This window comes from Leucoraja erinacea, chromosome 4 (assembly GCF_028641065.1).
Source record: "Leucoraja erinacea ecotype New England chromosome 4, Leri_hhj_1, whole genome shotgun sequence".
In the NCBI taxonomy this organism is placed as follows: Eukaryota; Metazoa; Chordata; class Chondrichthyes; order Rajiformes; family Rajidae; genus Leucoraja; species Leucoraja erinaceus.
Window position 1 is genome coordinate 17,886,318 of NC_073380.1, and position 26,127 is coordinate 17,912,444.

General features: G+C 47.9%; 1 protein-coding gene across 2 annotated transcripts in view; it reads right to left on the reverse strand.

The window, feature by feature from the left end:
• Positions 1 to 19,633, reverse strand: part of ralaa (v-ral simian leukemia viral oncogene homolog Aa (ras related)) — a 33,212-nt gene extending 13,579 nt beyond the window's left edge. Inside the window, exons 1-3 of one of the 2 annotated variants that reach the window (XM_055633828.1) lie at positions 19,483 to 19,630; positions 4,006 to 4,172; positions 219 to 427 (exon numbers count right to left, since the gene is read on the reverse strand). In XM_055633828.1, coding sequence (XP_055489803.1) covers positions 219 to 427; positions 4,006 to 4,119 — 323 coding nt within the window. In that variant the 5' untranslated portion in view covers positions 4,120 to 4,172; positions 19,483 to 19,630. Of the gene's footprint in view, positions 1 to 218; positions 428 to 4,005; positions 4,173 to 19,482 lie in introns of both variants that reach the window. The other variant, XM_055633829.1, reaches the window with a different exon arrangement.
• Between the last annotated feature and the right edge of the window lie 6,494 nt (positions 19,634 to 26,127).

Sequence of the window (26,127 nt, forward strand, 5' to 3'; positions counted from 1 at the left end):
TAGGACCGAGATGGCCTGTTTCCGTGCTGTAATTGTTATATGGTTATAGGTTAATTGGTTTTGTAAAAATGTAAAATTGTCCCTAGTGTGCGTAGGGTAGTATTAATGTGCGGGGATCGCTGGTCTGTGCGAACTCGGTGGGCCGAAAGGCCTGTTTCTGCACTGTATATCTAAACTAACTAAAAACATGTTCATTCGGAGGGATTTTTAAAATGTACCTGAAATCAGCAGTAGCTGCAAAAGATTCTTGCTCAGTGATGGAAAAGACACAGAGGAAGCCTTCACCGCTGCGAAAATAATTATCCCTGATTGCAGCATAATCTTCTTGACCTGCAGTATCCAGGATATCTATCTGGACATCTTCAGTATCCAGCACCACTTTCTTCCGGTAACTGTCTGCTTTTGTAGGCTCATAATCTTCAACAAACTAAAACAAATGTTAGAAACAGAAATTCAATACAGGTTTTGTGGTTCAGGACACTAACTTGCTGGAAGTAAAACTGAAGTTTGGGTGGGAAACAGGAACAAATCAGCATTTTAGAATTCAGTTTACGCCAACAGTTCATCTGACTTTGCTACTTGAAATCCAACATGTGCTTTTATGCATTACAAAATATATACATTTAAAAAAATGTGAAGTTCAAGGAAGAAACATGAAATATTGTTTAATCATGTACTGAGACTCTTCTGCAAAGTGATAGGTTTAAAACAAAGATACGATACGGGGGAAAAAAAGGAAGGAAAAAAAATTGCATCTCCGTTGAGGTAAGACATTTTTAAAAGTCCCCCCCACACATAACACCAGCTAAAGAACACTAAAACATACATTTAACACATACTAAAAAACAGAGAAGGAAAGGACAGACAGACTGTTGGCGAGGCAGCCATTGCTGGCGCCACCTGGTATTTGCCTATATCAGAGGAACGGCAAAAAGATCCTCAAGCCAATTATGCTTACAGTGAAATACTGATTCACATGTGAACTACATCCAAATAACCTTTTATCAATACCTCTTAATATTTTTGGTAAACCAAAACATGTAAATCACTGAATTAACAAACATATTGCCATTTAATAGGAAGGCAATTCCTAATTTTCATCCTTTCATGCAGAAGTGAAATTCCTCTTCACTCCTAAAAACTAATTAACTAACAAATTAATCTGGCTTTAATTTTATGCAAAAGTTAAACAATGGAAATGAGAAAATAGCTGGGAATGGAAATAATTCCAATCCCACTGTTGAAAAACTGAATTAATTGAAATATGATTATTGAAAAATGGTGTGAATTACTACAAAGCTGTTGGATCGACCCAATAACTCAATCGGCTGACCAATATATTTTATTACAGAAAATCCATATATATTTTACAGAAAATCCATCAACCTTAAATAGTTTACTCCAACCCCAAACCAATACGGTTATCTCTGGCTACACTCAAGTGCCTTACCCTGTCACTCAGTTTGTATCAAATGGTATCTTTTTGTTTTTTCTTATTTTAGTTATGTTAAAGTGTGTTTTTTCTGTTTTTTAAAATGTCTTTATGTGGGGGAAGAGGGCACGGTGTGGGGGATACCGTCGTTCGGTCGCTTCCTGGAGAGGACGCGACTATTATTCGACTCGCGTCCTCGCCCCCCCCCCTCCACAGCGGCCTACCTACGTGGATTGGCGCGGCCTTTCCTGCCGGGATCGGCCAGAGCTCCAGCAGCGGCGTGACAGCGCTGTAACATCGCGGGGCTGGCGATGCCTTACCGGGGATCGCCGTCTGGAGCCCGGAGTGCTGGACCTGCTGCACCAACATCCTGGAGCTGCGGTTTGCGGAGCTCCCAACGCGGGCGGCGCTGATCAACAACGCGGGGTCCTGCGACTCCGCCCGGCTCGGCCTGCGGACTCAGGAGCTGTGGACTCCGGCTGCGGGAGGTGGCTGATCGGGAGGTCCGGGCTGCTGAGGAGGAGGATGTTCACCGTCGGGGATCGGCGTCGGCGTTCCACCAGCCCGGCGTGAGGGCCTGAACATCGGGCCGCCCGGTGCGGCGACTGCGGGTGCTCGGAAGGCCCAGACCACGGATGAACATCTGGGAATGTCGGAGGGGAGGCTGGTTGGACTATGGTGCCTTCCTCACCTTGGTGCCACTGTGTTTTGTTGTGTCGTGGACTTTCTGTGTTTGTGCTTTTCTTTTATTCTTTTATTTTTTTTATTTAATTAAATTCAATTTTATTTTTAATATGTTTTATTATTTATTATTTATTTACTTTTATGATACTGCCTAAGGAAAATTCATTTTGTTGTCTCTAATTGAGACAATGACAATAAATTTGAATACAAAAAAAATCCCCAAAAAATCAAGAGAACAACAGCAGCATTACTGCATATTTCTTTTACCCACTGTGGCTTTTGTCACGTTGGATAGTCCCCACCAGACTGGCCGGAAAGCTACTGGAATTGGGGCTCAACACCTCCCTGTGTGCCTGGGTCCTGGACTTTCTCACCGCCAGGCCCCAGGTAGTCAAGATGGGAGGGAATACATCGAAGTCCCTCACCCTGAGCACAGGATCCCCCCCAGGGTTGTGTCCTCAGCCCCCTATTGTACTCCCTGTACACACATGACTGTGTGGCTAGGTTCAGCTCCAACTCAATAATTAAGTTTGCTGATGACACTGTGGTGGTGGGCCTGATCTCAGACAACGATGAGAAGGCCTACCGGGAGGAGGTGGCTGATCTAGCACTCTGGTGCCAGGACAACAGCCGCCTCTTGAACATCAAAAAAACTAAGGAGCTGATCATGGACTTTAGGAGGGCACATCATCCGAGGACGTACACACCATTGAGGATAAATGGGGATACTGTGGATAGGGTGAACTGTTTTAAATATCTGGGAGTCCACATCTCTGAGGATATGAAATGGACATCACACGCCTCAGCACTCATGAGTAAGGCAAGGCAGCGCCTTTACCACCTCAGGCAATTGAGGAAATTCAGAGTGTCTCCGAGGATCCTCCAGTGCTTCTACGCAGCGGCTGTGGAAAGCATCTTGTCCAGAAACATTACCATCTGGTTTGGGAATTGCTCTGCCCAGGACAAGAAGGCTCTGGCGAGAGTAGTGCGTTCGGCCAAACACACTATGGGAACTTCACTCGCCCCCCTGCAGGGACTATACATCAGGAGGTGCAACTCCAGAGCCAATAAAATCATGGGAGACCCCTTCCGCCCATGCAACGGACTGTTCCAGCTGCTACGGTCAGGCAAACGCCTACATTGCCATGCTGTGAGAACGGAGAGGTTGAGAAGGAGTTTCTTCCCAGGGACCATTCGGACTGTAAATTCCTATCTCACCAGGTACTAACTTTACGGAACGTTTTTCCTTCCAATATTTAATATGTAAAAGAATACGTGTGTTTATGATTGTGTTTATAATTGGTTTGGTTGTGTGTTTGTTTGTCTTTTTGCACAAAGTCCGCGGGCATTGCCACTTTCATTTCACTGCACATCTCGTATGTGTATGTGACGAATAAACTCGACTTGACTTGACTATAGAACATTTCTCAGGACAATTAGGAATTACCAATAATCTAACAGCCACTACATTCCTCCTCCTCCTCCCTTTCCCACCACCACCCAAGAATGAAAATATATGTAACAGAGCCGAGGACCTAACAAACTGGAAAAGAGGTCTGGTTATTTAATTCTTCTAGTGCAATTGTTCCATCATATGAAATATATAAACACACACTTACTGCAGTTACTTCTAGCCCAGAGCAATCAGATTAATGCAGCAATTCCAACAATCTGGAATAAAATCACTGAATAGGAAAATTTGAACATATGTAAGAAAAAGTAATTTTATTCTGACAATTGTGCCATTTTAAATGTTCCCTGGTTTTATTAATGAGAACATTTTGTATGTTTATTGCAGGACATTGAACTTCTAAGAAGGTAAACCGTCAAGACAGTACAAGAATTTAAAATGACATCAGAAAAAAAATGTATAATAGAAATACTCTTACCTCATCATACATGAATTGCAGTGTTAGGGCAGATTTCCCCACACCACCACTCCCAACCATAATGACTTTGTGCAGTGCCAAGGAATTCTGGCCTTTGGTCTTGTTTGCTGCCATCTTATGAATGTAGGAGTATTGCCGAGTGTGAAACTTAATAGATCAACGTCCACCTAAAACACAAATCAAAAACAAACTTAAAGAGCAGGCACATTCTAAACTGGAGGTTAAAATCAATGTTGCACCACTGTCAATTTAATGACACAATTACAGCAACATTGGAAAACTGCGCACACACACACTCAACACATAATAAGAAGAAAATAATGAGGAAAGCTTCAAAAGTTAGTTTCAAACTTGAAGGGGTAACGTAAAATAATGGTAGGAAAAGTGGCAAGGGGGCAATAAATTGAAAGAGCTGCTGCCTCACAGCAACAGAGACCCTGGTTCAAACCTGACCTCAGGAGTTATCTGAATTGAGTTTGCACATCATTTGACTTCATGGGTTTCCTCTAAATATTCTGTTATTTTTTCCTATATTCCAAAGAAACGTAGCTTTATAGGCTAACAGGCCAATGTAAATTGTTGGTGAGAATGAGTGAAGAATAAAACCAAATGGGATGTCGTTTGTCTTTTCTGTCTTTTGTTTTCTCTTGTTCCGTTTTTAGTTTATTACAGTTTATTTAGTTGTGTATGTGTGGGGGGGGGGGGGGTGTAACATGTTTTATGACTCTTCCTTCTGGGGGGATGCGACCTTTCCTGCCGTATCCGTGTCCCTCTGCGCTGAGGCCTATCGCGGAGCTGGCGGCCTCCAACTGCGACCGACCTCGAGGCTGCGGAGGCAGAGCCAGGACTTACCAACGCGAGGCTGGCCGTCTTCGGGGCTGTGGTTGCGGTGCGACCCAACTTTGGAGCCTCGGAGGCTCGGCCGTGGGCCAGTGGACGACATCGTCGGGAGCTCGAGTTCTGTTTTCCGGAGCTCCCGCAACTACAGCTGCGTCCGCTGGACTGGAGGACGGCAGCTTCGGCCGCCCTGGGCCGCGGAGTTTGAACCGGCCCGTTTGCGGAGCACGGATTCAGCCGCGGGACTGACTTACCATCACCCGGCGGGGTCACAACATCGGAGGCTTGGATTGCCTCAGCGCAGAGGGAGAGGGAGAGCAAGGAGGGAAGAGACAATGACTTTGGGACTTTAAACTGTGTTGAGTGTTTGTTATTTATTCTATGTTATGACTGCAGACTAAACCATTTAGTTGCACTGAAAAGTGCAATGACAATAAATTGAATCAAAATTAATGCAAGATTTGTGGCGTCAGCTGATAGTCAGACCACTTCCTGTTGAACCCTCTTCAGTGGTTATGAGGGCTGTCACGTAATGTCATGGGTTAAGGGGAATGTCCTGCTACATAAGCAGATTTCACCTGGAGATCAGGAGTCGACAGGTAGCTGAGCTCTAGTAAACACACTTGCTCAGCTGCAGCAGCCACGACTCAGTATGTTAGAGGACCAAAAATGTATGTACTTCAAGCCTATTATGTCTGAATAAAGCAACTGTTTACTCACCACGTTTGGTCCCGCTACAGATTAATACAAAAGGGTAGTTGATAGGCAGCATAGATTTAGTGGGACACAAGGCCTATGTGACTATGATACAAATAGGAATAAAAAGCAGATTACTGCAGATGCTGCAAATAAGTAAAATTTAGGATGTGCTTAACAAATCAAGTAGCACTTCAGTGACTGCAGCTGCTCAGGCTTTCAGTATATTTAATGGAACAAAAAATATTATCAGATTTTTGGACCTGAATGGGTTCAGTGCAGTGGGATTTGGTAAATGTGAAGTAGATATGGCACAGATTGATTAGTATGACTGAATGTTACAATCCCTAAGATTTCACTACAATTGACATTCTTGGGTATGACCACTAGGTGAATTTGCTAACAATCAGACACATCTTCAGTTGTGTACCTCAACGCCACTGAGTGTTTTGGCCTTTTATCACAAGACACCCTCAATCGAGGCAGGCCCACCGCAGGTTGATCAGACCTGGGTGTGTGTCTTATTGTTAGCCTCTAGATGGTCACGTGGCAGCCCAGACAGTATCTTTCCTCTTCAGCCACAGTCAGTGGCTGCTCCGTTCGGCGGCATTGGCAAGTTCTTTTATTGCCCTCCCTTGTGCCAGCCCTTTGACTCCCTCCCTACTTCCCTCAGGAGCCTTGCGGTTGAACTGGCTACCGCACCTCCACTGGACACACCCTTACACTCCAACCTCTCCCCTCTGCTGCAAGGTTTGAATATCAAAGCTTTTTCCTTTCATTAGCCTCGTCCACAGCCACCTCCCATGGGACCGTCAGCTCAATGATTAAAACACGCCGACAGGAGTTGGACCAGAGAACGAGGTCTGGTCACAGGTTGGTAACTGCGATTTCAACTGGGAACGAAAGCCTCTGGCCTATGTCAACACGCATTTCCCAGTCCCTGGCTGCGTTCAGTGGGCATGAGTTGAGAGGCGAGGGGTTAGTCCTCCGTTTCTCTCCTTCCCGGATGAAGGATGGTATTTGCGGGAATGTTATCTGGGCATTGATAGGCATGGCGTTGGTGGTAACTCTCTTGCACTCGAGTTCAGCTGCCAAACACCTCAGCACCTGGTTGTGTCGCCAGGTGTATCTGCCTTGTGTTAGGCTGGTCTTACAAACGACCAGGATGTGCTTGAGGTTTGCTGGAACTGCACACAGGGGGCAGGCTGGATCCTCTCCCAGCTAAAGATTTAGGTTGTGGGAGAGGGAAGGGTGTCATATGTGGCTCTGATAATGAAGCTCAACTTATTTGACTCCATGGTCCACAGCTCTCTCCATGTGAGTGTAGACATCAAAATTCATACAATTATTTGAAAACTGGTTGCAGGGAACAATAAGTAACGATTTCTGCATGGGAAAATTAACTCTCCATAATTATTTTATTTAATCATGACCACACACTAAACCCATGTTTAGTTAACCCTTTTTAACAGTAACAAAAATAAACAAAGCTATTTAAAAGATCTTTAGCTTTAAAAATTCTGCAAGGGGAAAAAACCTTTATTGTGAGCTCTCTCGCCCCCCAACACACTTCTCCCCAGTGACAATTGTTCCTCCAGCACAATTTTTTTACACCACCAGTTTTCTTAGGAATGCAAATATCACATTATACCAGAACAACCACTTGATGAGATTGGAAGGTGGCAACAGACCAGATGTGGCGCTGTTTCTCAAGCTAATGATGGGCAACATTACAACAGTGCAGAAAGCCAAGGATACATGTCAGAGTAGCAGGCAACTGGAAGCTCAGAGTCACTGTTGCTACAAAACGGCAATTTTAACCTGCCTTTGATTTCAGTCAAGGATATAATTCTAGTCTGTGCTAGAGGGAACAAAAAAGAAACATCACAAAATTGATATTATCTCTGCATGGAAAGCTAGCTACTTTGGAGAATAGTGGTAGAAGATTGATGGTATTTTGGATTAATTTGAAAAATACTTCATATCACAGCTGAGCAAATTTAATCACATTACCATATAGAATTAAACCAATCTGATCATGTACAACTGGCCTTCGCTAAGAGCCGACAATAATTATAAATTACACAAAGAAACCTCAAAGATCAATTTAGTGCAGGTCTTCAATTACCAGAATTGAGACACTACTTTGGTAACTATAACACGTTAGTTTCCATTCTGGAAAATCTTTAACATTTTGGGGGGTGGGTGGAAAGAAAAGAAGAGGCGGAGACAGTAGGCTGTGGGAGAGCTGGGGAGGGGAAGGAAGGCGAAACCAAGGACTACCTGAAAAATGAGATCCTGTTCCTCCAGTTTACATGTGGCTTCACTCTGGCAATGGGGGAAGCCTTGGACAGAAAGGCCAACATGGGAATGAGAAGGGGAGTTAAAATGGTTAGCAACCAGGAGATCCAGTGGGCTTTGGCGGACCGAGCACGTGTTCAGTGAAACGGTTGCCAAGTCTACACTTGGTCTTACCGATGTACAGGAGGCCACATCAGGAACACTGGATGCAGTAGATGAGGTTGGAGGTGGTGCATGTGAATTGAATCACTGTCTCACCTGGAAGGACTGCTGGAGTCCCTGGATGAAGGTGAGGGAGGAGTTATGGGGACAGATGCTGCATCTCCTGTGGTTGCAGGGGAAAGTACCTGGGGAGGGGTAAATTCAATGGGAAGGGATGAGTGAACCAAGGGGTTGCAGAAGGAGCAGTCTCTGCGGAAGGCGGAAAGGGGAAGATGTGATTGGATGATGTGTTGGGTGCGGAGGCTGATGGGGTGAAATGTTCTGTCCCCTGCGATGGAAACAGAGTTCAAGAAAGGTCTCAGAGACGGTCCAGGGCAGGGTGGAAGTTAGTGGTGAAGTTAATGAAGTGTACGAGTCCTGCATGGGTGCAGGAGGCAGTCCAGATTCAGTCATCAATGTAGCAGAGAAATAGTTTGGGGTTGGGATCAGTGTATGCCTGAAACAAGGACTGTTTGACACCACTGGAGATAAATGGGACTACTGTGGATAGGGTGAGCAGCTTTAAATACCTGGGAATCGACATCACAGAGGATCTGACATGGACAACACATACTGCTGCAGCACCTTTACCACCTCAAGCAGCTGAGGAAATTCAGAGTCTCTCTGAGGATCTTTCAGTGCTTCTACTCTGGGGCTGTAGAAAGCATCTTGTGCGGCAACATCTCATTCTGGTTTGGGAACTGCTCTGCCCAGGACAGGAATGCTCTGCAGAGAGTAGTAGGTTCGGAAGAATGCACTATGGGAACTACGCTCACCCCCCTGCAAAGCCTATACACCAGGAGGTGCAGATCCAAAACCATCAACATAATGAGGGATCCCTACCACCCCAGCAACGGACTGTTCCAGCTGCTACGGTCAGGCAGGCGCCTCCGCTGTCATGCTGTGAAAACAGAGAGTATGAGATGGAGTTTCTTCCCACAGGCCATCAGGACTGTAAACTCGTATCTCACCAGGGACTAATTTACTGTTGTGTTGTGTCTTAAAAAACTTTTTTTCCCCCCTGAAAATGTAAATACTGGTTCTGTTCTATTCTGCTCTGTTGTTTTTGCACAATCTGCAGGCACTGCCACTTTCATTTCACTGCACACCTTGCATGTGTATGTGACAAATAAAGTTGACTTGACTTGGATGGACAAAAAGGCACGCATAGATGGGGCGCAGGCGAGTGCCCATGGCTACACCCTTAACTTGGGAGAATTCTCCATTTTTTGGTAACCTCCCACAACCTTTCTTCCCCACACTCCCCCTTGTTCTGTGTAAACATAACATGCTGTCCACGTTTAACTCACACCAAGTACCAAAGGACTTCACGATTGAGACCAGCACACAAACTTAAATTAATTCTCAGTTAAAAAATCAAAAAAAATTATTTTTAAATTCTCATTCTTGTTTTCAAATCCTTCCATTATCTTCCACAGCCCCAACCTCTCAATCCCCATGGAGTCTGATATCTTGATCACATTCAGATTTAACTGCTCCACCTCGGGCAGTTACATTTCAATTGCCAATACTGGAAGCCATGTAAATTTCTGAACATTTTTATCTGCTTTTATCAGATGGAGTCCCTGGTAAGGTGCTCAAAGCGTGCGCCCACCAGCTCACTGCCATCTTCACCAGAATTTTCAACCTCTCCCTGGCCCAGGCAGTTATTCCGTCCTGCCTAAAATCAGCCACAATCGTCCCTGTGCCGAAGAGGTCTACCATCAAGAGCCTTAATGACTACCGTCCTGTGGCCCTCACTCCGGTAATCACGAAGTGCTTCGAGAGGTTGGTCCTCCAACACTATCTACCACCCTCATATTTCGCTTGGGTAGCTTACAATCCAGCTGTATGAATCCACAGAAGACGCCATTTACCGTAGCTCTCTTTGACGTTTGCTCTTTGTGGATTTAAGTTTGGCCTTTAATACAATCAAGTAACCCTAGCATGTCCTGGATAAAGGATTTCCTCACCAACCGGCCCCAGACTGTGAGACCCTTCCCCACACCTCCTCCACTCGCAGGTTGAGTAGTTTTAGGGCTGTGTGCTAAGCCCCCTCTTATACTGTACACCTACGACTGTAGTCCGGCCCACAACAACAACCGCACCATCAAATTTGTGGACACTACTGTGGTCGGACTTATCAGTGACGAGGCACTACTGATTCGTTCTGTTGACAACCTGGTTGCAGAAAACAATCTGGCTCTGAACACCAGGAAAACAAAAGAGCTCATTGTCGACTTCAGGAAGCACAAGACTTATCCCCCGTTAACGACCTGAAATGTCACCTATTCACGGCGTTTCTTCAGAGATCTGCTGCCTGACCCGACTGGGTTACTTCAGCATCAGCAGCGGTGCCTATCTTTGGTTGGAACACAAAAACTCAAGAGATAACTCTACCGCGGGTGTAAAAAAAGGGATTAACGAGTTGTGAATTGTGAAGCCAGAGAAGGAATGTGTGAGGAGGGGCAATAGGAGAGTCTCAGGACAGGCGGTGAAGAAAGAAGAGGCCAATGGGGATGTTGGAGGTTTTCTACAATTGGAGAATTTAATTTTCCTACCTTTGGGTTGTTAGCTACCTATGTGGAATATGAATTTGTTGTTCCTCTAGTCTGCATGTGGCTTCATCCAGGTAGTGGAGGCGATCGAGGACAGGGCAAAGGTTAGTATGGGAACGGAAAGTTTAAAATGGTCAGCCAACCGGGAGTGCTATCAAACATGGACAAACAGACTCAGGAATTTGCTTTAATTATATCTACTATTGCAATTCACACATGCACTGAGTTAAACACGGACTTCCATTTGATATATGATGTCATCTTGCCGCAGAATTTGTGCTATTCCCCCCCCCCCCCTCATGGAAGGTTGTTTTTCTTTTTTTCTTTTTCTTGTTTTTGTGCTAAATTGTATGTATGCACTGAATACAGCAGCTTTCAGTTTCACTGTACATGTATAGTGACAATAAACGTTCAGCAGCTGGGAGGAGCACTACAAAATAGCAACAGGTGACCCAGATTTTTGATAGGCAGATGGTTGGAACAACACCTCATATTTTGCTTGGGTAGCTTACAATCCAGCTGTATGAATTTGATTTCTCTAATTTCAAGTAACCCTAGCATTCCTTCTCTCCATCCCTTCCCCACACAAGTTTTGTTCCTTTGCATACCTCTAGTTTCCCTCTCCCTCCATAGCCAACAATGCACCAGGCTAAAGAAGGTTAACGACCTGAAATGTCACCTATTCATTTTCTTCAGAGATGCTGCCTGACCCGCTGAGTTACTTCAGCATTTTGTGCCTATCTTTGGTTGGAACAAAAGCAAGAGATAAAAACGGGTGTTAAAAAAGGGATTAACGAGTTGTGAATTGTGAAGCCAGAGAAGGAATGTGTGAGGAGGGGCAATAGGAGAGTCACAGTGGGGTTGAACAGGCGGTGAAGAAAGAAGAGGCCAATGGGGATGTTGGAGGTTTTCTACAATTGGAGAATTTAATTTTCCTACCTTTGGGTTGTTAGCTACCTATGTGGAATATGAATTGTTGTTCCTCTAGTCTGCATGTGGCTTCATCCAGGTAGTGGAGGCGGTCGAGGACATGAAGGTTAGTATGGGAACGGAAAGAGGAGTTAAAATGGTCAGCAACTGGGAGTGCTATGTCATGGGCACATTTGCTAATTTAAGATTGCAATTGGAAGTTAAACAATCATTTGACATATGATTTCATCTTGCATGGAATGTGCTCTTCCTCATGGAAGGTTATGTCTAGCGGTTTAGCTGTAATTGGAGCTGCAATACAATTTGCTCTGGCAGACGTTAGCATGCCTAATAAAATTGATTTAATATTCCTTCATTGCCAAATACAGCTGGAGAATCAGCTGCTAATCGTCAAAATATGCCGAAATAGCAGTTGTGGGTGCAATTAATATACAGATGGTTTCACTGCACAGAGCCAGGATTTGAAGACAAAAATCTGTAACTTTCAAGAACATTTCCCATGCTCTGTCCCCATCACAGAAGTAAAAAAAAACCTGGTAATGTTTTGAAAGAAAATAGCATGCAGATCATTAACATTTGTACCCGAAATTCAATGTTGTAAGAATCATCATTTAAGAGGAGTACCAACAATTTTCCTACATGTAGTAACAAAATGCGGTGCAGAAAAAAAAACTTTAAAATTGGCATAAGCCAAACGAAGAAAAATAGGGCAGGTGACCTTAAGCTCACCCAAATTCAAAATTTAAGGGCGCCTTAAGGAAGGCAACACGGAGTTTGTATTTGCAAGGAGAGGGAGAAAAGAAAGAGTACATGTCAAGGTGTTGCAGAATATTATGATTGTTTTCTAATCAATAGACAATAGGCAATAGGTGCAATAGGCCATTTGGCCCTTCGAGCTAGCACCGCCATTCAATGTGATCATGGCTCATCATCCCCAATCAGCACCCCATTCCTGCCTTCTCCCCATATCCCATATTTTTAAGAGCCCTATCTAGCTTTCTCTCTTGAAAGCATCCAGAGAATCTGCCTCCAATCTTTTCAGGTAGAGAATTCCACATACTCACCACTCTCTGTGAGAAAAGGTGTTTCCTCATCTCCGTTCTAAATGGCTTACTCCTTATTCTTAAACTGTGGCCCCTGGTTCTGGACTCCCCCAACATCGGGAACATGTTTCCTGCCTCTAACGTGTCCAAGCCCTTAACAATCTTATATGTAATCCTGCTTGAACAGACGAAGCATGAGCACCTTGAAGGCTAGGTGGCTGAAGGCTTTGTTGTATTCTGTAGCCCCTTGAGTATTTTTATTAATTCCGAGAGATCCCCAAAGGACACCACTGTCAGGCAGTGGATACTCTGTGGAATTGTACTCAAGGATTTGATTGGAGTGAATCAGGTTAGATAATTTACACATGAATCCTAATGAACTGACAGGAAAAACCAAATCATACCAGAGCTTGAACAAACAATGTGATAGAAGATGGAACTCGACAGTCAAACAGAAGAAATATCAGACTAACCCACTGTTCTCATATTTTTTTCCAATTGGATGCGTCACACAAGGTCACAGTATCAGCAAAATATTAGAATATACAAGGAGAAAATTACCACCTGCAGCAGGCTGTGACACAAAAATATTGATTATGCAATGCAAGCACTCTTTAACATAGAACCATAAAAAATAGGTGCAGGAGGAGGCCATTCGGCCCTTCGAGCCAGCACTGCCATTCATTGTGATTATGGCTGATCGTCCCCAATCAATAACCTGTGCCTGCCTTCTCCCCATATCCCTTGACTCACTCAGTCAACAAACGCTACCTTATGTCCTATATTGTAGCATTTAAATGTCTGTAAATTTGTAAATGTATTCAGAACAAATGTTTGTGTCTAATTATTAGCGCAAGCCTTATTCATCTCATCTGAAGAAGGGTGGCAACCTGAAGTGTCATCTGCCAATTTCCTTACATCCATCACTTGTGCACCATCCATGCAGTGCATGTCAAATACAAAACGTATTGGGGATGCTCATCTAGGCTATTCTGAAAACAGCTCCCAAACATATGACCTCTACAACCTAGAAAGATAATAATGGTAAATGCACTTTACCCTTCAAGTCACATACTATTCTAACACAAATATATTTCGAGGTTGTCGAGGGGGGCGCTGCTCTGGCAGCAGCCATGTCAGCAGCACTTCAGTTTTTTCAACTTTTTAAAATTTTTTAGTATGTTTTGAAGTATGCGCTTAGTGTTCCTTCGTGTGTTTTGTGTGGGGGGGTAAGGGGGAAACCGCTTCGGTCGCCTCCTCCACGGAGAGGCGACTTTTTCCAGGTCGCCTCCCCCGTGGCCTAACAACAAGGATCGGCACGGCCTTTCCCGGAGACACGCCCGGGGCTTCAGCGGCGGGCGCAGCGTGGACACTGTCGTTGTGGAGCGGGTGAGCCCTCGCTGGGGCTCGCTGGAGGGGAGTGCTCCGTTTCGCTGGCCCGGGGCAGCCGGCAGCCTGAGGTGGCAGCCTGAAGCCGCGGGCTGCAGAGCTCCAGCTGGTGTGGAGTCTACAGCCCGGGATCCCTCGTGGGGGACCCGGGGGAAGACGAAGCCATCACTGCCGGCCCGCGGCCAACTTCTACCGCGGGTCCGGCATGGACTTACCATCACCCCTGGAGGGGAGCTTCGACCGCCGGCCCTGCAATCTACGGTGCTTCTGGCTGCGGCGGAGACTTTAAATCTCGACCGCTGGCCTGCGGCCTACACCAACTTAAAGCCGCGGTCTCAGGTGAGGAAGAGCCGATCATGGACTGACTCTGGACTCTGGTCCTGTCCACGGGGGGGGGGAAATGGTGGCGGACTGGCCAAATTTTTTTTTGTGCCTTCCACCACAGTGATGAATGCTGTGGTGGATGTTTGTGTTACATTCTTATTGTGGTTGTGTGTTCTTTATTATTGTACCGCTGCTGACAACCCAAAATTCCACCGACCCTGGTTGTGTGGTAATGAATTCTATCTATCTATCTATCTACTAAATCTTAGAACACCCTACCCAATAACATTGTGGGAATACTTTCATTCCAATTACTTCAGCAATTCAAAGTGGTTCAATATCACCATCGCAATTGCAGATGAGCAATAATACTGGCCTTGCCAGCAACAAATTCCTGATAATTTAGCTGGTTGAAGAGTCAATAAAGTACGTTTTTCTGTGTAGGAAGGAGCTGCAGATGCTGGTTTACACCAATGCTGGAGTAACTTAGCGAGACAGGCAGCATCCCTGGAGAGAAGGAATGGGTGACGCTTCAGGTCGAGACCTTTCTTAAGACTGATGCCTTTCTGATTTCTTATGGTGTCCCCATTGCCACGAGAATAAACGGTTGAACAGCCTAACTCCATTTGCTATCTAACCTTATGAATCAAGTCACTTTGCCATGTTCCACAAGATCACAATGCCAAAAACACATACTCAAGCAAATGCCTTTAGAATAGGGCAGACAATAGGGAAAATTTGATTTAAAATCGGTCTGAAGTTTTCAATAGATTAACGTGGTCAAATTTCCACACCAGTCCTTACAGGTTAAGCTCTTGCATTAGACACGATCTACAATGGATTTTGTTCGTAAACAAGGCATTTTAAATTGTGTTCCTTCAGGTAGAAAAGAATTGTGCTAAGAAACTAATCTTATCAGCGCTCTTTACTTTGCACAATGACATATATACAAGAACATCAGTAGGGGAGGAAGCCATTGAACTACCTGAGGATCCCTCAATGACATTATGCTGATCTTTTACCTCAGCACCAATGTTTTGCACTAACCCTATGTTTTTATTCCTTAAAAAGTAAAGATGCATAGATTTATTCACTCCATTTCCCACATCCTTTTATCCTGGACGATGAAATCACCAAAAGGTATATTGCGCAATCACTGGACCAAGGAAAACCAAATCTATGTTGTAGTCAAGAAATATCAAACTATCTGTCTATAATAGGCTGCAAAATGGCATAATTGTTTAAAATACCAGAAAACACTGAAAATAATCATCACATCAAGCAACGTCTACCGACATAAATTATGTGATAACTTAGTTCTGCATCCCATTATTCTGATTTCCATGTTGCAATTACTGGATAACCATGCTGCAAAATATATTTTTTTTCCAGGATTAATTTGACGTGCAAAAAGCTAATCCAGGAAAAGAATCTGAACATTTTATCAGATCTCTGGAGTAAAAGTACGTATCATTCATCTAAGTCTTGTGCTCAATAAGTTATGCATTACTGGCATACTAACTGTAATAATTTATATTTGAACATTTTTGTTCACCCTTACACAAAGTCCTGAACCATGGGAAATCTGCAGGCATGTCTTATCTGATAAGATACAGCAAAGTATCTTGATTCTGAATATTTTAAGGCAGTATTAGATGGATTTTCAGTAAGCAAGGTAGATAAAGATAACAGGAGGCTGAATGAGCGAAAGCGAGGTCCAGATTACTGTATAACAGAGCTTTTACAACTAACGTAGCATATAACAAGAACTTTGCATTCACGGTGCTGATAAAAATCAAGTTAGTGCTGCCAATCCGCATAAGCAAAACCAGTTTGGGTGCAAAGCAACTTTGGGATATTGCGACATCCTAAACCAATTACATAGCCAAGTAAACACATCCTCCATTTCCCCCGGCTTTCTGCAGATTGCCATATTTCAAACTACACAGCACAATATTTGAGCAGAAGACAACTTGATTTTAGTGTAGTGACTCAAACATCACTATAGGATTTTAGTTAGGCAGTCAGAACACCTGACTGCATGTACAATTAAAATAGGTGGGTCAGCCAGATATATTATGCTATATCGTAGAATGCATTCTCATCAACTCTAACCATCACCATCAGGCTTTTCCTAATCAAACATTCCTATCAGACAAATCTAGACACAAAAAGCTGGATTAACTCAGCGGGCCAGACAGTATCTCGGCAGAAAAGGAATGGGTGACGTTTTGGGTCGAGATCTTTCAGTCTGAATGTTCAAGAAGGAACTGCAGACGCTGGAAAATCGAAGGTACACAAAAATGTTGGAGAAACTCAGCGGGTGCAGCAGCATTTATGGAGCGAAGGAAATAGGTGACGTTTAGGGCCTGAAGAAGGGTTTCGGCCCGAAATGTCACCTATTTCCTTCGCTCCATAGATGCTGCTGCACCCGCTGAGTTTCTTTCAGTCTGAAGCAGGGTCTCTACCCAAAACTTTACCTATTCCTTTTCTCCAGAGATTCTGTCTGACCCGCTGAGTTACCCCAGCTTTTTGTATCTATCTTCAGTTTATCTGCATTTGCAGTTCCTTCCTACACATTCCAATTACTCCAGCATTATTCATGGGGACAGGTTGTCTGACAAAATGAAAACCAACTATTCTACAGTTTCAATCCCAGTGTACAATACATACCGAAGGGCATTTTATGTTATTCTCACCCCAATATCCCTGCTGCAGATTTATCTGCCCATACATATTGGTAGTGAAAACACCACAGGCCTCTTGAGATCAAGCCCCATCTTTGCTCTGAGGATACTCTTCGTTTCAATGTAGGGACTAGATCTTTGGATCAACAGATACACCAGCTTAAAAGTGTACATCTGCAGGCAATCAACAGAATTGTTTTACATGATCTTCAACATCATACCCCAAGAAAAGACGTCTATTACCATCAAACCAGACACCCAAACCTGGAAGAACATAACAAGTGCAGCAAGAGGGATACAAACAGAATATGCTAATCTAATGACATATTCATGTTGAGTAATAATAATAATAATAATAAATTTTATTTATGGGCGCCTTTCAAGTCTCAAGGACACCTTACAAAAATTTAGCAGGTAGAGGAAAAACATGTAAGGGGAATGAAATAAGTAGTAGAAGCAATTAAGATGAACATTTCCACAACTAACGAATCACAACAAAGTTCAGTAGAATCTGTAACGTCCAATTGCGAATAGTAGTCATTATGTCAATAGATGGCACCATCTTCGAAACCAAATTCCAGGAATTGTCCAACAGATTTGTGGATGCAGCTTCATTCGCTGTGAATTTAACCCACAGCCTTCTCACGTGGGTTAAAATGGCCACATTGCCATTTTACACACAATGAAGTAAAAAAATGTTCATCGAAGAATAGATACTATAGAAGAATGATAATTTGTCTACCTTTGAAGAATGATAAAATTGTTATTGTACACATGGCTGAAAGCAAGAAGGAAAGAGCGAAAAGTAATGTCATAGCTTCAGGACAATAATCAACCCCTTAACATCAGCAGTAACAAAACAGTTGATTGATGACCTGAGGAAGCAAGGGGATAAACACAACCCTGTCCCAAAGGAGCTAAAGTAGAGATGTCGAGAGCTTCAAGTTCCAAGCGCACACACACCACCAGTAACATAACCTAGTTCCTTCACACTGACGTGATGACCAAGAAACCACAGGAGATATTTACTTCCCAAGGCATCTGAGAAGATTTGGCATATCCACAAGGATTCTGTCAAAATTCTACATATGCACTACAGAAAGCATCACATCACAGCCTCATCACTTCATTCCATCTTCACGGTCTGGTGCATCATGAAGGCTAGAAGAATTGTCAAAGTTCCAATCACACAGGTTATTCCTTTTTCTCTCTTTTATCTCTGTGGGAAAACGCAGCAGCTTAAAAGCAAGGACACCCATTACTTAATTCAGCTTCTTCCCCACTGCTATCTGACCGTGAACAAATCACCAGTTTGCTTTCCGCAAAGACCGCTCCCTCCATAACTCCCTTGTCAATTCTTCCCTTCCCTCCCGCACCACCCCTTCCCCGGGCATTTTCCCTTGCAACCGCAAGAGATGCTACACTTGTCACTTTACATCCCCCCCTCGACTCCATTTACGGACCCCAAGCAGTCGTTCCAGGTGCGACAGAGGTTCACCTGCACCTCCCCCAACCTCATCTATTGCATCCACTGCTCTAGATGTCAGCTGATCTACATTGGTGAGACCAAGTGTAGGCTTGGCGATCGTTTCGCCGAACAACTCCGCTCGGTCCACATTAACCAACCTGACCTCCCGTTGGCTCAGCACTTCAACTCCCCCTCTCATTCCATATCCGACCTCTCTGTCCTGGGCCTCCTCGATGGCCAGAGTGAGCACCATCGTAAATTGGAGGAACAGCACCTTATATTCCGCTTGGGCAGTCTGCATCCTAGTCGCATAAACATTGAATTCTCCCAATTCCGTTGCCCCTTGCTGTCACCTCCCCTTCCTAGCTCTTCCTCAACACACGGGATCCTTCTCCTCCTTTTTTCCTGTCTTCTCCCCGCCCCCCTCCACCATCAGTCTGAAGAAGGGTTTCTGCCCGAAACATTGCCTATTTCCTTCGCTCCATAGATGCTGCTGCACCCACTGAGTTTCTCCAGTACTTTTGTCCACCCTTATCACTCCCTGTTGCCAAAGGTGCTGCCACATATACTCTTAACTCTGTCACATTTGGTAATTCTGTTACTGTACTTTAAGAATATTTTTGCACGACTTGTTTTTTTGTAATAGAATCATGCACCATTCAGCTGTCTTGTACTCCTTGTGGGTGGGAGGAGAATACAAGACCCAGAGATTGGGGGAGGGAGAGAGAATGGGGTTTGAAAGATGTTTTTTGGGGGGGGGGGGTTGAGAAGTGGACCAGACCCCGAGCTTGAGGGACGGTGGTGGGTGCAAGAGTGGGGACGGGTGCAAGAGTGGGGATGGGTTGGGGGTCCGGGGAGGGCAAGAGGGGATGCGGTCCAGAGTCCTGTCTGGGCTGGGGTGACGGGGGCCGAGGGCCAGCGGGCTGTGGGCGGGGGAGGGAGCGGGACAGTGTTGGGCGGTTCGGGCCCCGCACACACCCGACACGCGTGTCCCGGGAGACTGTATCAGCGGGCGGGCGGACGGGGGTGTCCTCCTCACTCACCGAGCGCCCGGCTCCTCGGTCCTCGACCCCCCCCGCCTGCCCGGTCGGTCGGGCTCGGCTCGGCCGCTCCGTTCACGGCGACAAAGGGAACGGCGCCGCCACAGCCAGCAAAGTGGGGAGCGGCTGCAGCGTGACGTCGGCGGAAGTGACGACGGTCGTGACGCCACGAACGGGGATGGACGTCACCACAGACGCAACGACGGCGCCGCCCGAGAGGCGTCGCGTTGCCCCGCCCCTTCCCTCCTCCACGGTCTGCCCGACGCGCAGCAGCCACCCACCGCCCCCCCCCTCAACCACGCGCCCCCCCCCCTCAACCACCGCCCCCTCAACCACCGCGCCCCCCCCCCCACCTTATATCTGCCCCCCCCTCAACCACCGCCCCCCCCCTCAACCACCGCGCCCCCCCTCAACCACCCCTCCCCCGCCCCCCCTCAACCACCGCGCCCCCCCTCAACCACCGCCCCCCCCTCCAACAAACCACCGCCCCCCCCTCAACCACCGCCCCCCCCCTCAACCACCGCCCCCCACCGCCCCCCCTCAACCACCGCCCCCCCCTCAACCACCGCCCCCCCCCCTCAACCACCGCGCCCCCCCTCAACCACAACCACGCCCCCCCTCAACCACCGCCCCCCCCTCAACCACCACCCCCCCCCCCTCAACACCACCGCCCCCCCTCAACCACCGCCGCCCCGTTCCAGGTGCCAGACCACCGCACCCCTGCCCCCCCCCCTCAACCATCCCCCCCTCAACCACCGCTCCCCCCCCCTCAACCACCCGCCCCCCACTCAACCCCCCCTCAAGTGTAGGCTCAACCACCGCCGTTTCAACCGAACCCCGCCCCCCCTCAACCCCCATAACCAACCTGACCTCCCGTTGGCTCCGCCCCCCCTCAACCACCGCCCCCCCCTCTCACCCCCCCCCCTACCACCGCCCCCCCCCTGTCCACCGCCCCCTCCTCGACCGCCAACCCAGAGTGAGCACCCCGTAACCCAAGGAACGCACCTTATATTCCGCTTGGCAGTCTGCATCCTAGTCCCACCCCCTCATTCATCACCCCCCCCCGCCTCCCCTCACCACCACCAACCACCGCCCCCCCCAACCACCGCGCTGCCCCCCCCTCAACCACCCCCCCTCCCCCCCTCCCTCCACAACCACCCGATCCCCCCCCTCCCCCTTTTTTCCTGCCCCCCCCCCCCCCCCCCCACCCCACCCCCCCCCCCCCCCCCCCCTCAACCACCGTCACCCACCCGCCCCTATCAAACCACCGCTCCCCTCAACCATGCCCCCCTGCACCCACTGCCCCCCTCCAGTACCGCGCCCCCCCCCCTCAACCACTCCCCCTGTTGCCTCAAGGTGCTGCCCCCCCCCTCTTAACCCTGTCCACCCCCCCCCCTGTTACCCCCCCCCCACCCCCCCCCCCCCCCCCCCACGACCCCCCCCCTCACCCCACCGTCAATCACCGCCCCCCTCACCACCGCCTCCCCTACTCCCACCGCCCCCCTCAACCACCCCCCCTCAAGAGACTCGCGCGCCCCCCCTCAACCGCCCCCCCCCCCCCTGGGGGGTTTGAAACCATGTTTTTTTGGGGGGGGGGGTTGAGAAGTGTCCCCCCCCAACCACCTTGAGGGAGGGGACCCCCCCCACCCCCCCCAAGAGTGGGGATGGCCCCCTCCCCACGGGGAGGGCAAGAGGGGATGCGGTCCAGCTCAACCACCGTCCCCCCTCAACCACCGGGGCCCCTCACCCCGCGCCCCCCCCCTCAACCAGCGGGACCGTGTTGGGCGGTTCGGCCCCCCACACACCCGACACGCGTGTCCCGGGAGACTGTATCACCGCCCCCCCCTCAACCACGGGGGCCCCCCCCTCAACCACCGAGCCCCCCCTCAACCTCGGTCCCCCCCCCCACCCCCCCCCCCCCCCCCAACCACCGCGCCCCCCCCCCCAACCACCGCCCGCCCCAACCACCCACCCGCCCTCAACCCCTCAACGGCCGCGCGCCCCCCCCTCCACCGCGCCCCCCCCCCACCGCCACCCCCCCCCCCCCGCCCCCCCGACCACCGCGCCCCCCCGTCACCACAGACCCCCGACCCCGCCCGCCCGAACCCCCCGTCCCCTCAACCGCCCCCCCCCCCCCCTCCCTCCTCCACCCCCCTGCCAACCACCGCCCCCCCCCCCCAACCGCCCCCCCCCCCCAACCACCGCGCCCCCCCCCCAACCACCGCTCCCCCCCCCTCAACCACCGCGCCCACCGCGCCCCCCCCAACCACCGCGCCCCACCCGCCCCCCCCCCCCCCCCAACCACCCGCCCCCCCCCCCCCCCCCTCAAACCACCGCGCCCACCGCCCCCCCCCTCAACCACCGCTCCCCCCCCCTCAACCACCGCCCCCCCCCCAACCACCGCGCCCACCGCGCCCCCCCCCCCTCAACCCCCCCCCCCCCCCCCCCACCACCGCGCCCCCCCCTCAAACCACCGCCCCCCCCCCCCTCAACCACCGCGCCCACCGCGCCCCCCCCCCCCTCAACCACCGCGCGCCCCCCCCTCAACCACCATCACGCAGTTGACGTGTTTAGCAACTGGGAGATCAACGTTTTAATCCTGCCTTGTTCATTCTCATCTCAATCATTGGGATAGGTGACAAACAGCAACGGGCACAGCACCGATCGCTGTGGCGTACCAGTAGTCACAGGCCTCCATTCTGAAAGAAGACCCACCCTCACCCTCTGCTTCCTACATCAAACCAATTTTATATCTAGTTAGCTAGCACTTTGTGCATCCCATGCAATCTACCATTCTGGAGCAGCCTACGATGCAGAACCTTTTCAAAGGCCTTGCTGGAGTCGATATAAATGACATCTATGGTCCAGCACCTATCAACCTTTTTGGTTATTTCAAAAAATCTCAATCAAATTTGTGACACTGATTTCCCAAGCATAAAACAATGCTGACTATCCTAATCAACCCCTTCCTTTCTGAATACAGGTCTCACATCCCTCAGAATACTCTCCAGTAACATTCCTATCACAGATGTTAGGCTTACTGGTCTATAGTTCACAGGTTTATCTTTGCAGCCCTTCTAAAGAGAGGCACAACATTAGCCACCCTCCAGTTCTCCGGCAACTCAGCTGAGCAATAATTCATATATCTCAGTCAGGGTTCCCACAATTTCTTCTCCAGCTTCCCACAGTGTTCTTGGATATATCTGATCAGGGCCGTGAAATGTATTTTTCTTCGTACATCCCGTCTCGGTGTCCTGGTAAGCAGCGTGTCAGGATTGTCCCGGCAAGGAGGCCCGGCTTGCCACCGAAGATGAAGGATCCACCACCATGGACGACGACAGAGGACTGACGTCGAAGAACAACGGCGGAGGACCCGCTCGTGGTGGACTGAGAACAGAGGACACGCTGGTAGACCAGGCTCACCCACTGCGGACTGCAAACTGTGCCCCGAGCCACCAGCGTTAACAGGACCCGTGCCACCGAGAGCGAGGTAAGTAAGTAAGTAAATTTATTGGCAAAGTATTCACATACAAGGAATTTGCCTTGGTGCTCCGCCCACAAGTACCAACATGACATACAGTGACAGTTACGAATGTATCAGAAAACACTAAACATTAATAATAATAAGACATTAATGATAAAACACCATTGATCAAACATGTGAACCAATAAAATACCAGATCAAAGGGAGGCTACAGATTTTTGGTTGTTGAGTAGAGCAACTACTCGTGGATAAAAACTGTTTTCATGTCTGGCTGTGGCAGCTTTGACAGTCCGGAGTCGCCTTCCAGAGGGAAGTGATTCAAAGAGTTTGTGGCCAGGGTGAGAGGGGTCAGAGATCATCTTGCCCGCTCGCTACCTGGCCCTTGCAGTGTACAGTTCATCAATGGAGGGAAGGTTGCAGCCAATAATCTTCTCTGCTGATCGGACGATTCGCTGCAGCCTCCAGGTGTCGTGCTTGGTGGCTGAGCCAAACCAGACCATGATGGAGAAGGTGAGAACAGACTCTATGATGGCCGTGTAGAATTGGACCATCATTGCCTGTGGCAGATTGTGCTTCCTCAGCTGCGCAGGAAGTACATCCTCTGTTGTGCCTTTTTGACTGTGGAGTTGATGGTAGCCCCCAACTTAAGGTCCTTGGTGATGATGGTTCCCAGGAACTTAAGAAACTCCACAGATGTGACTGTGGTGTTGTTGATGGTGAGTGGGATGAGGGGAGGGGGAGCTCTCCTAAAGTCTACAATCAATTCCACTGTCTTAAGAGCATTGAGCTCTAGGTTGTTCTACAGCACCAGGACGCCAGCTGTGACACTCCTGTCTGTAGGCAGATTCCTCACCAACGGTGGGACAGTTGAAAGCGAGGTAGACCGTTGAGAACAATGGGGGATATGGCTGGTGGCCTATGAGAACGAAGGGGACCCCGCAGGGTTGGGGGGGACTGCTGCCTCATGCCAGACATGTGGCGACACTTGTGCACTGCCTAGGAGAGATACGGTTCTACTGGGTTGTACGCAAAACAAAGCATTTCACTGTACCAAGGTACATGTGACAATCAAGTATAATTGAATCTCAGGATATCCAGCACCTCGTCAACTGTAATACAGATAGTCCTCGTTAACCCAATGATCACCATTAACTGTTCCATGGTACCCCATCTTTATGTCTTTCTCCATGGTAAAAACAGGAGAAATATTAATTGAGGATGTTACTCATCTCCTGCACTTCTGCACATACATTGGCAGAAAACCCAGGGGGCCAGAGGGGATGTGTTTATACAATCTGGTTTCAGATTGAATTAAATTATTTTTGATCTTTATATGAAATTCATATTGACATAGGTTCCGTGAAGACCCTCTTACGTATAAGATTATTAATCATTTTTTTCTCATTGCACAATACTAAACATACTGACATACTGAGCTAGAGAATCATCACTTAGACACTTTATGAGTTAATCTTCCAGGCTATTACATATCAATTGAGCCAACCAAAATTACCTGTACTTATATATATATATATCTTGTTTTGTATGCCTCATATTGCAACATTTATTGCATATGTAGCACAGCTGCCTGGGGCCTCCATACAAATCTCAGAAATATTTTCAACTTACTCACCACCTCATCTACATTTACTTAGAGGTCATTTACATATATCACAAACAGCAGAGATCCCTGCACAGATCTTTGCAGAACTCGATAGGTCACAGACCTCCAGCCAGAATACATACCTTCCACAAGTTCACATTAATCAACCTGATCTCCTGGTGGCTCAGCACTTCAACTCCCCCTACCATTCCGAATCCGACCTTGCTGGCCTAGCCAGAGTGAGTCCCACCGCAAATTGGAGGAGCAGCACCTCATATTTCACTTTGGTAGTTTACACCCCGGCGGTATGAATATTGACTTCTCCAATTTCAGGTTGTCCTTGCAATTCTCCCTCATTCCCCTCCCCTACCAAGCTCTCACACAGCCTACTGTCTCCGCCTCTTTCTTTCTTCTTCACGCCCCCACCCCACATCAGTCTGAAAAAGGGTCTTGACCCGAAAAGTCACCTATTCCTTCGCTCCATAGATGCTGTCTCATCCGCTGAGTTTCTCCAACATTTTTGTCTACCTGCAACGTATAACTTGCTCAAATGGCCATTTTGGTGTTTTATTGTATAGTTCTACCTGGCTATAACATTCTGATAGAGTGATAGAGTTATACAAAACACAAACTGGCCCTTTCGCCCAACTCATCCATGTAGTCCAAGATGCCCCATCTAAGCTAGATCCATTTGCCTGGATTTGACCCATATCCCAACAAACCTTTCGTATGCATGTATCTATCCAAGTGTCTTTTTAATGTATTTACAGTACATGCCTCAACTATCTCCTCTGGCTGTTTGTTCCATATATCCGCCACCCTCTGAGTGAAAAAGTTGCTTCTATAGTTTGTATTAAGTCTTGCCCTCTCAATGGTTCCATGGTGCTTTATTGTCAAAATTATTTTCCGAGTCATCAGGTCTGGCGCCATTTCCAAAGTCCGGTGTCCAAGCACTAGGTGTTCTGGAGCGGCGCCTGATCCAGGCAAGCCCCAGGTTTCTGCAGGGCCTCCAACCATCACCTTATCTGGATTGTTCAACAAACTGACGTTCCTTTCCTTGCCGGCCCACCCTTGTGCCCCGGGTACGTATCCCACAGCTGGTCTTGAGGGCACAGAAGACACGATCCTGATTTACTTTTCTACTGATCTTGCTTCTCTGTCTGACGTAGTAAGCTCCCTCCTCTTCAGTTCTCTGGTCTTCGGGAGATGAGCAAGTGCCGGCTTTGTCAGATTTCCACCCTTAGGACTGCAGCCCGCCAGGTAAAAACATAGAAAATAGATGCAGGAGTGGGCCATGCGGCTCTTCGAGCCAGCACCGCCATTCTATATGATCATGGCTGATCATCCATAATCAGTAGCCTGTTCCTGCTTTCTCCCCATATCCCTTGATTCCATTAGTCCTATATCTAACTCTCTATTGAATACATCCAATGAATTGGTCTCCACTGCCTTCTGTTGTAGAGAATTCCACAGATCTGGGGGCGCTGCCCTGTGCACGGCTGCCCAGCCAGCAGCTGTCTGTCTTTTCATCCTTTTATTTTAATTTTAAGTTAGTTAAAGT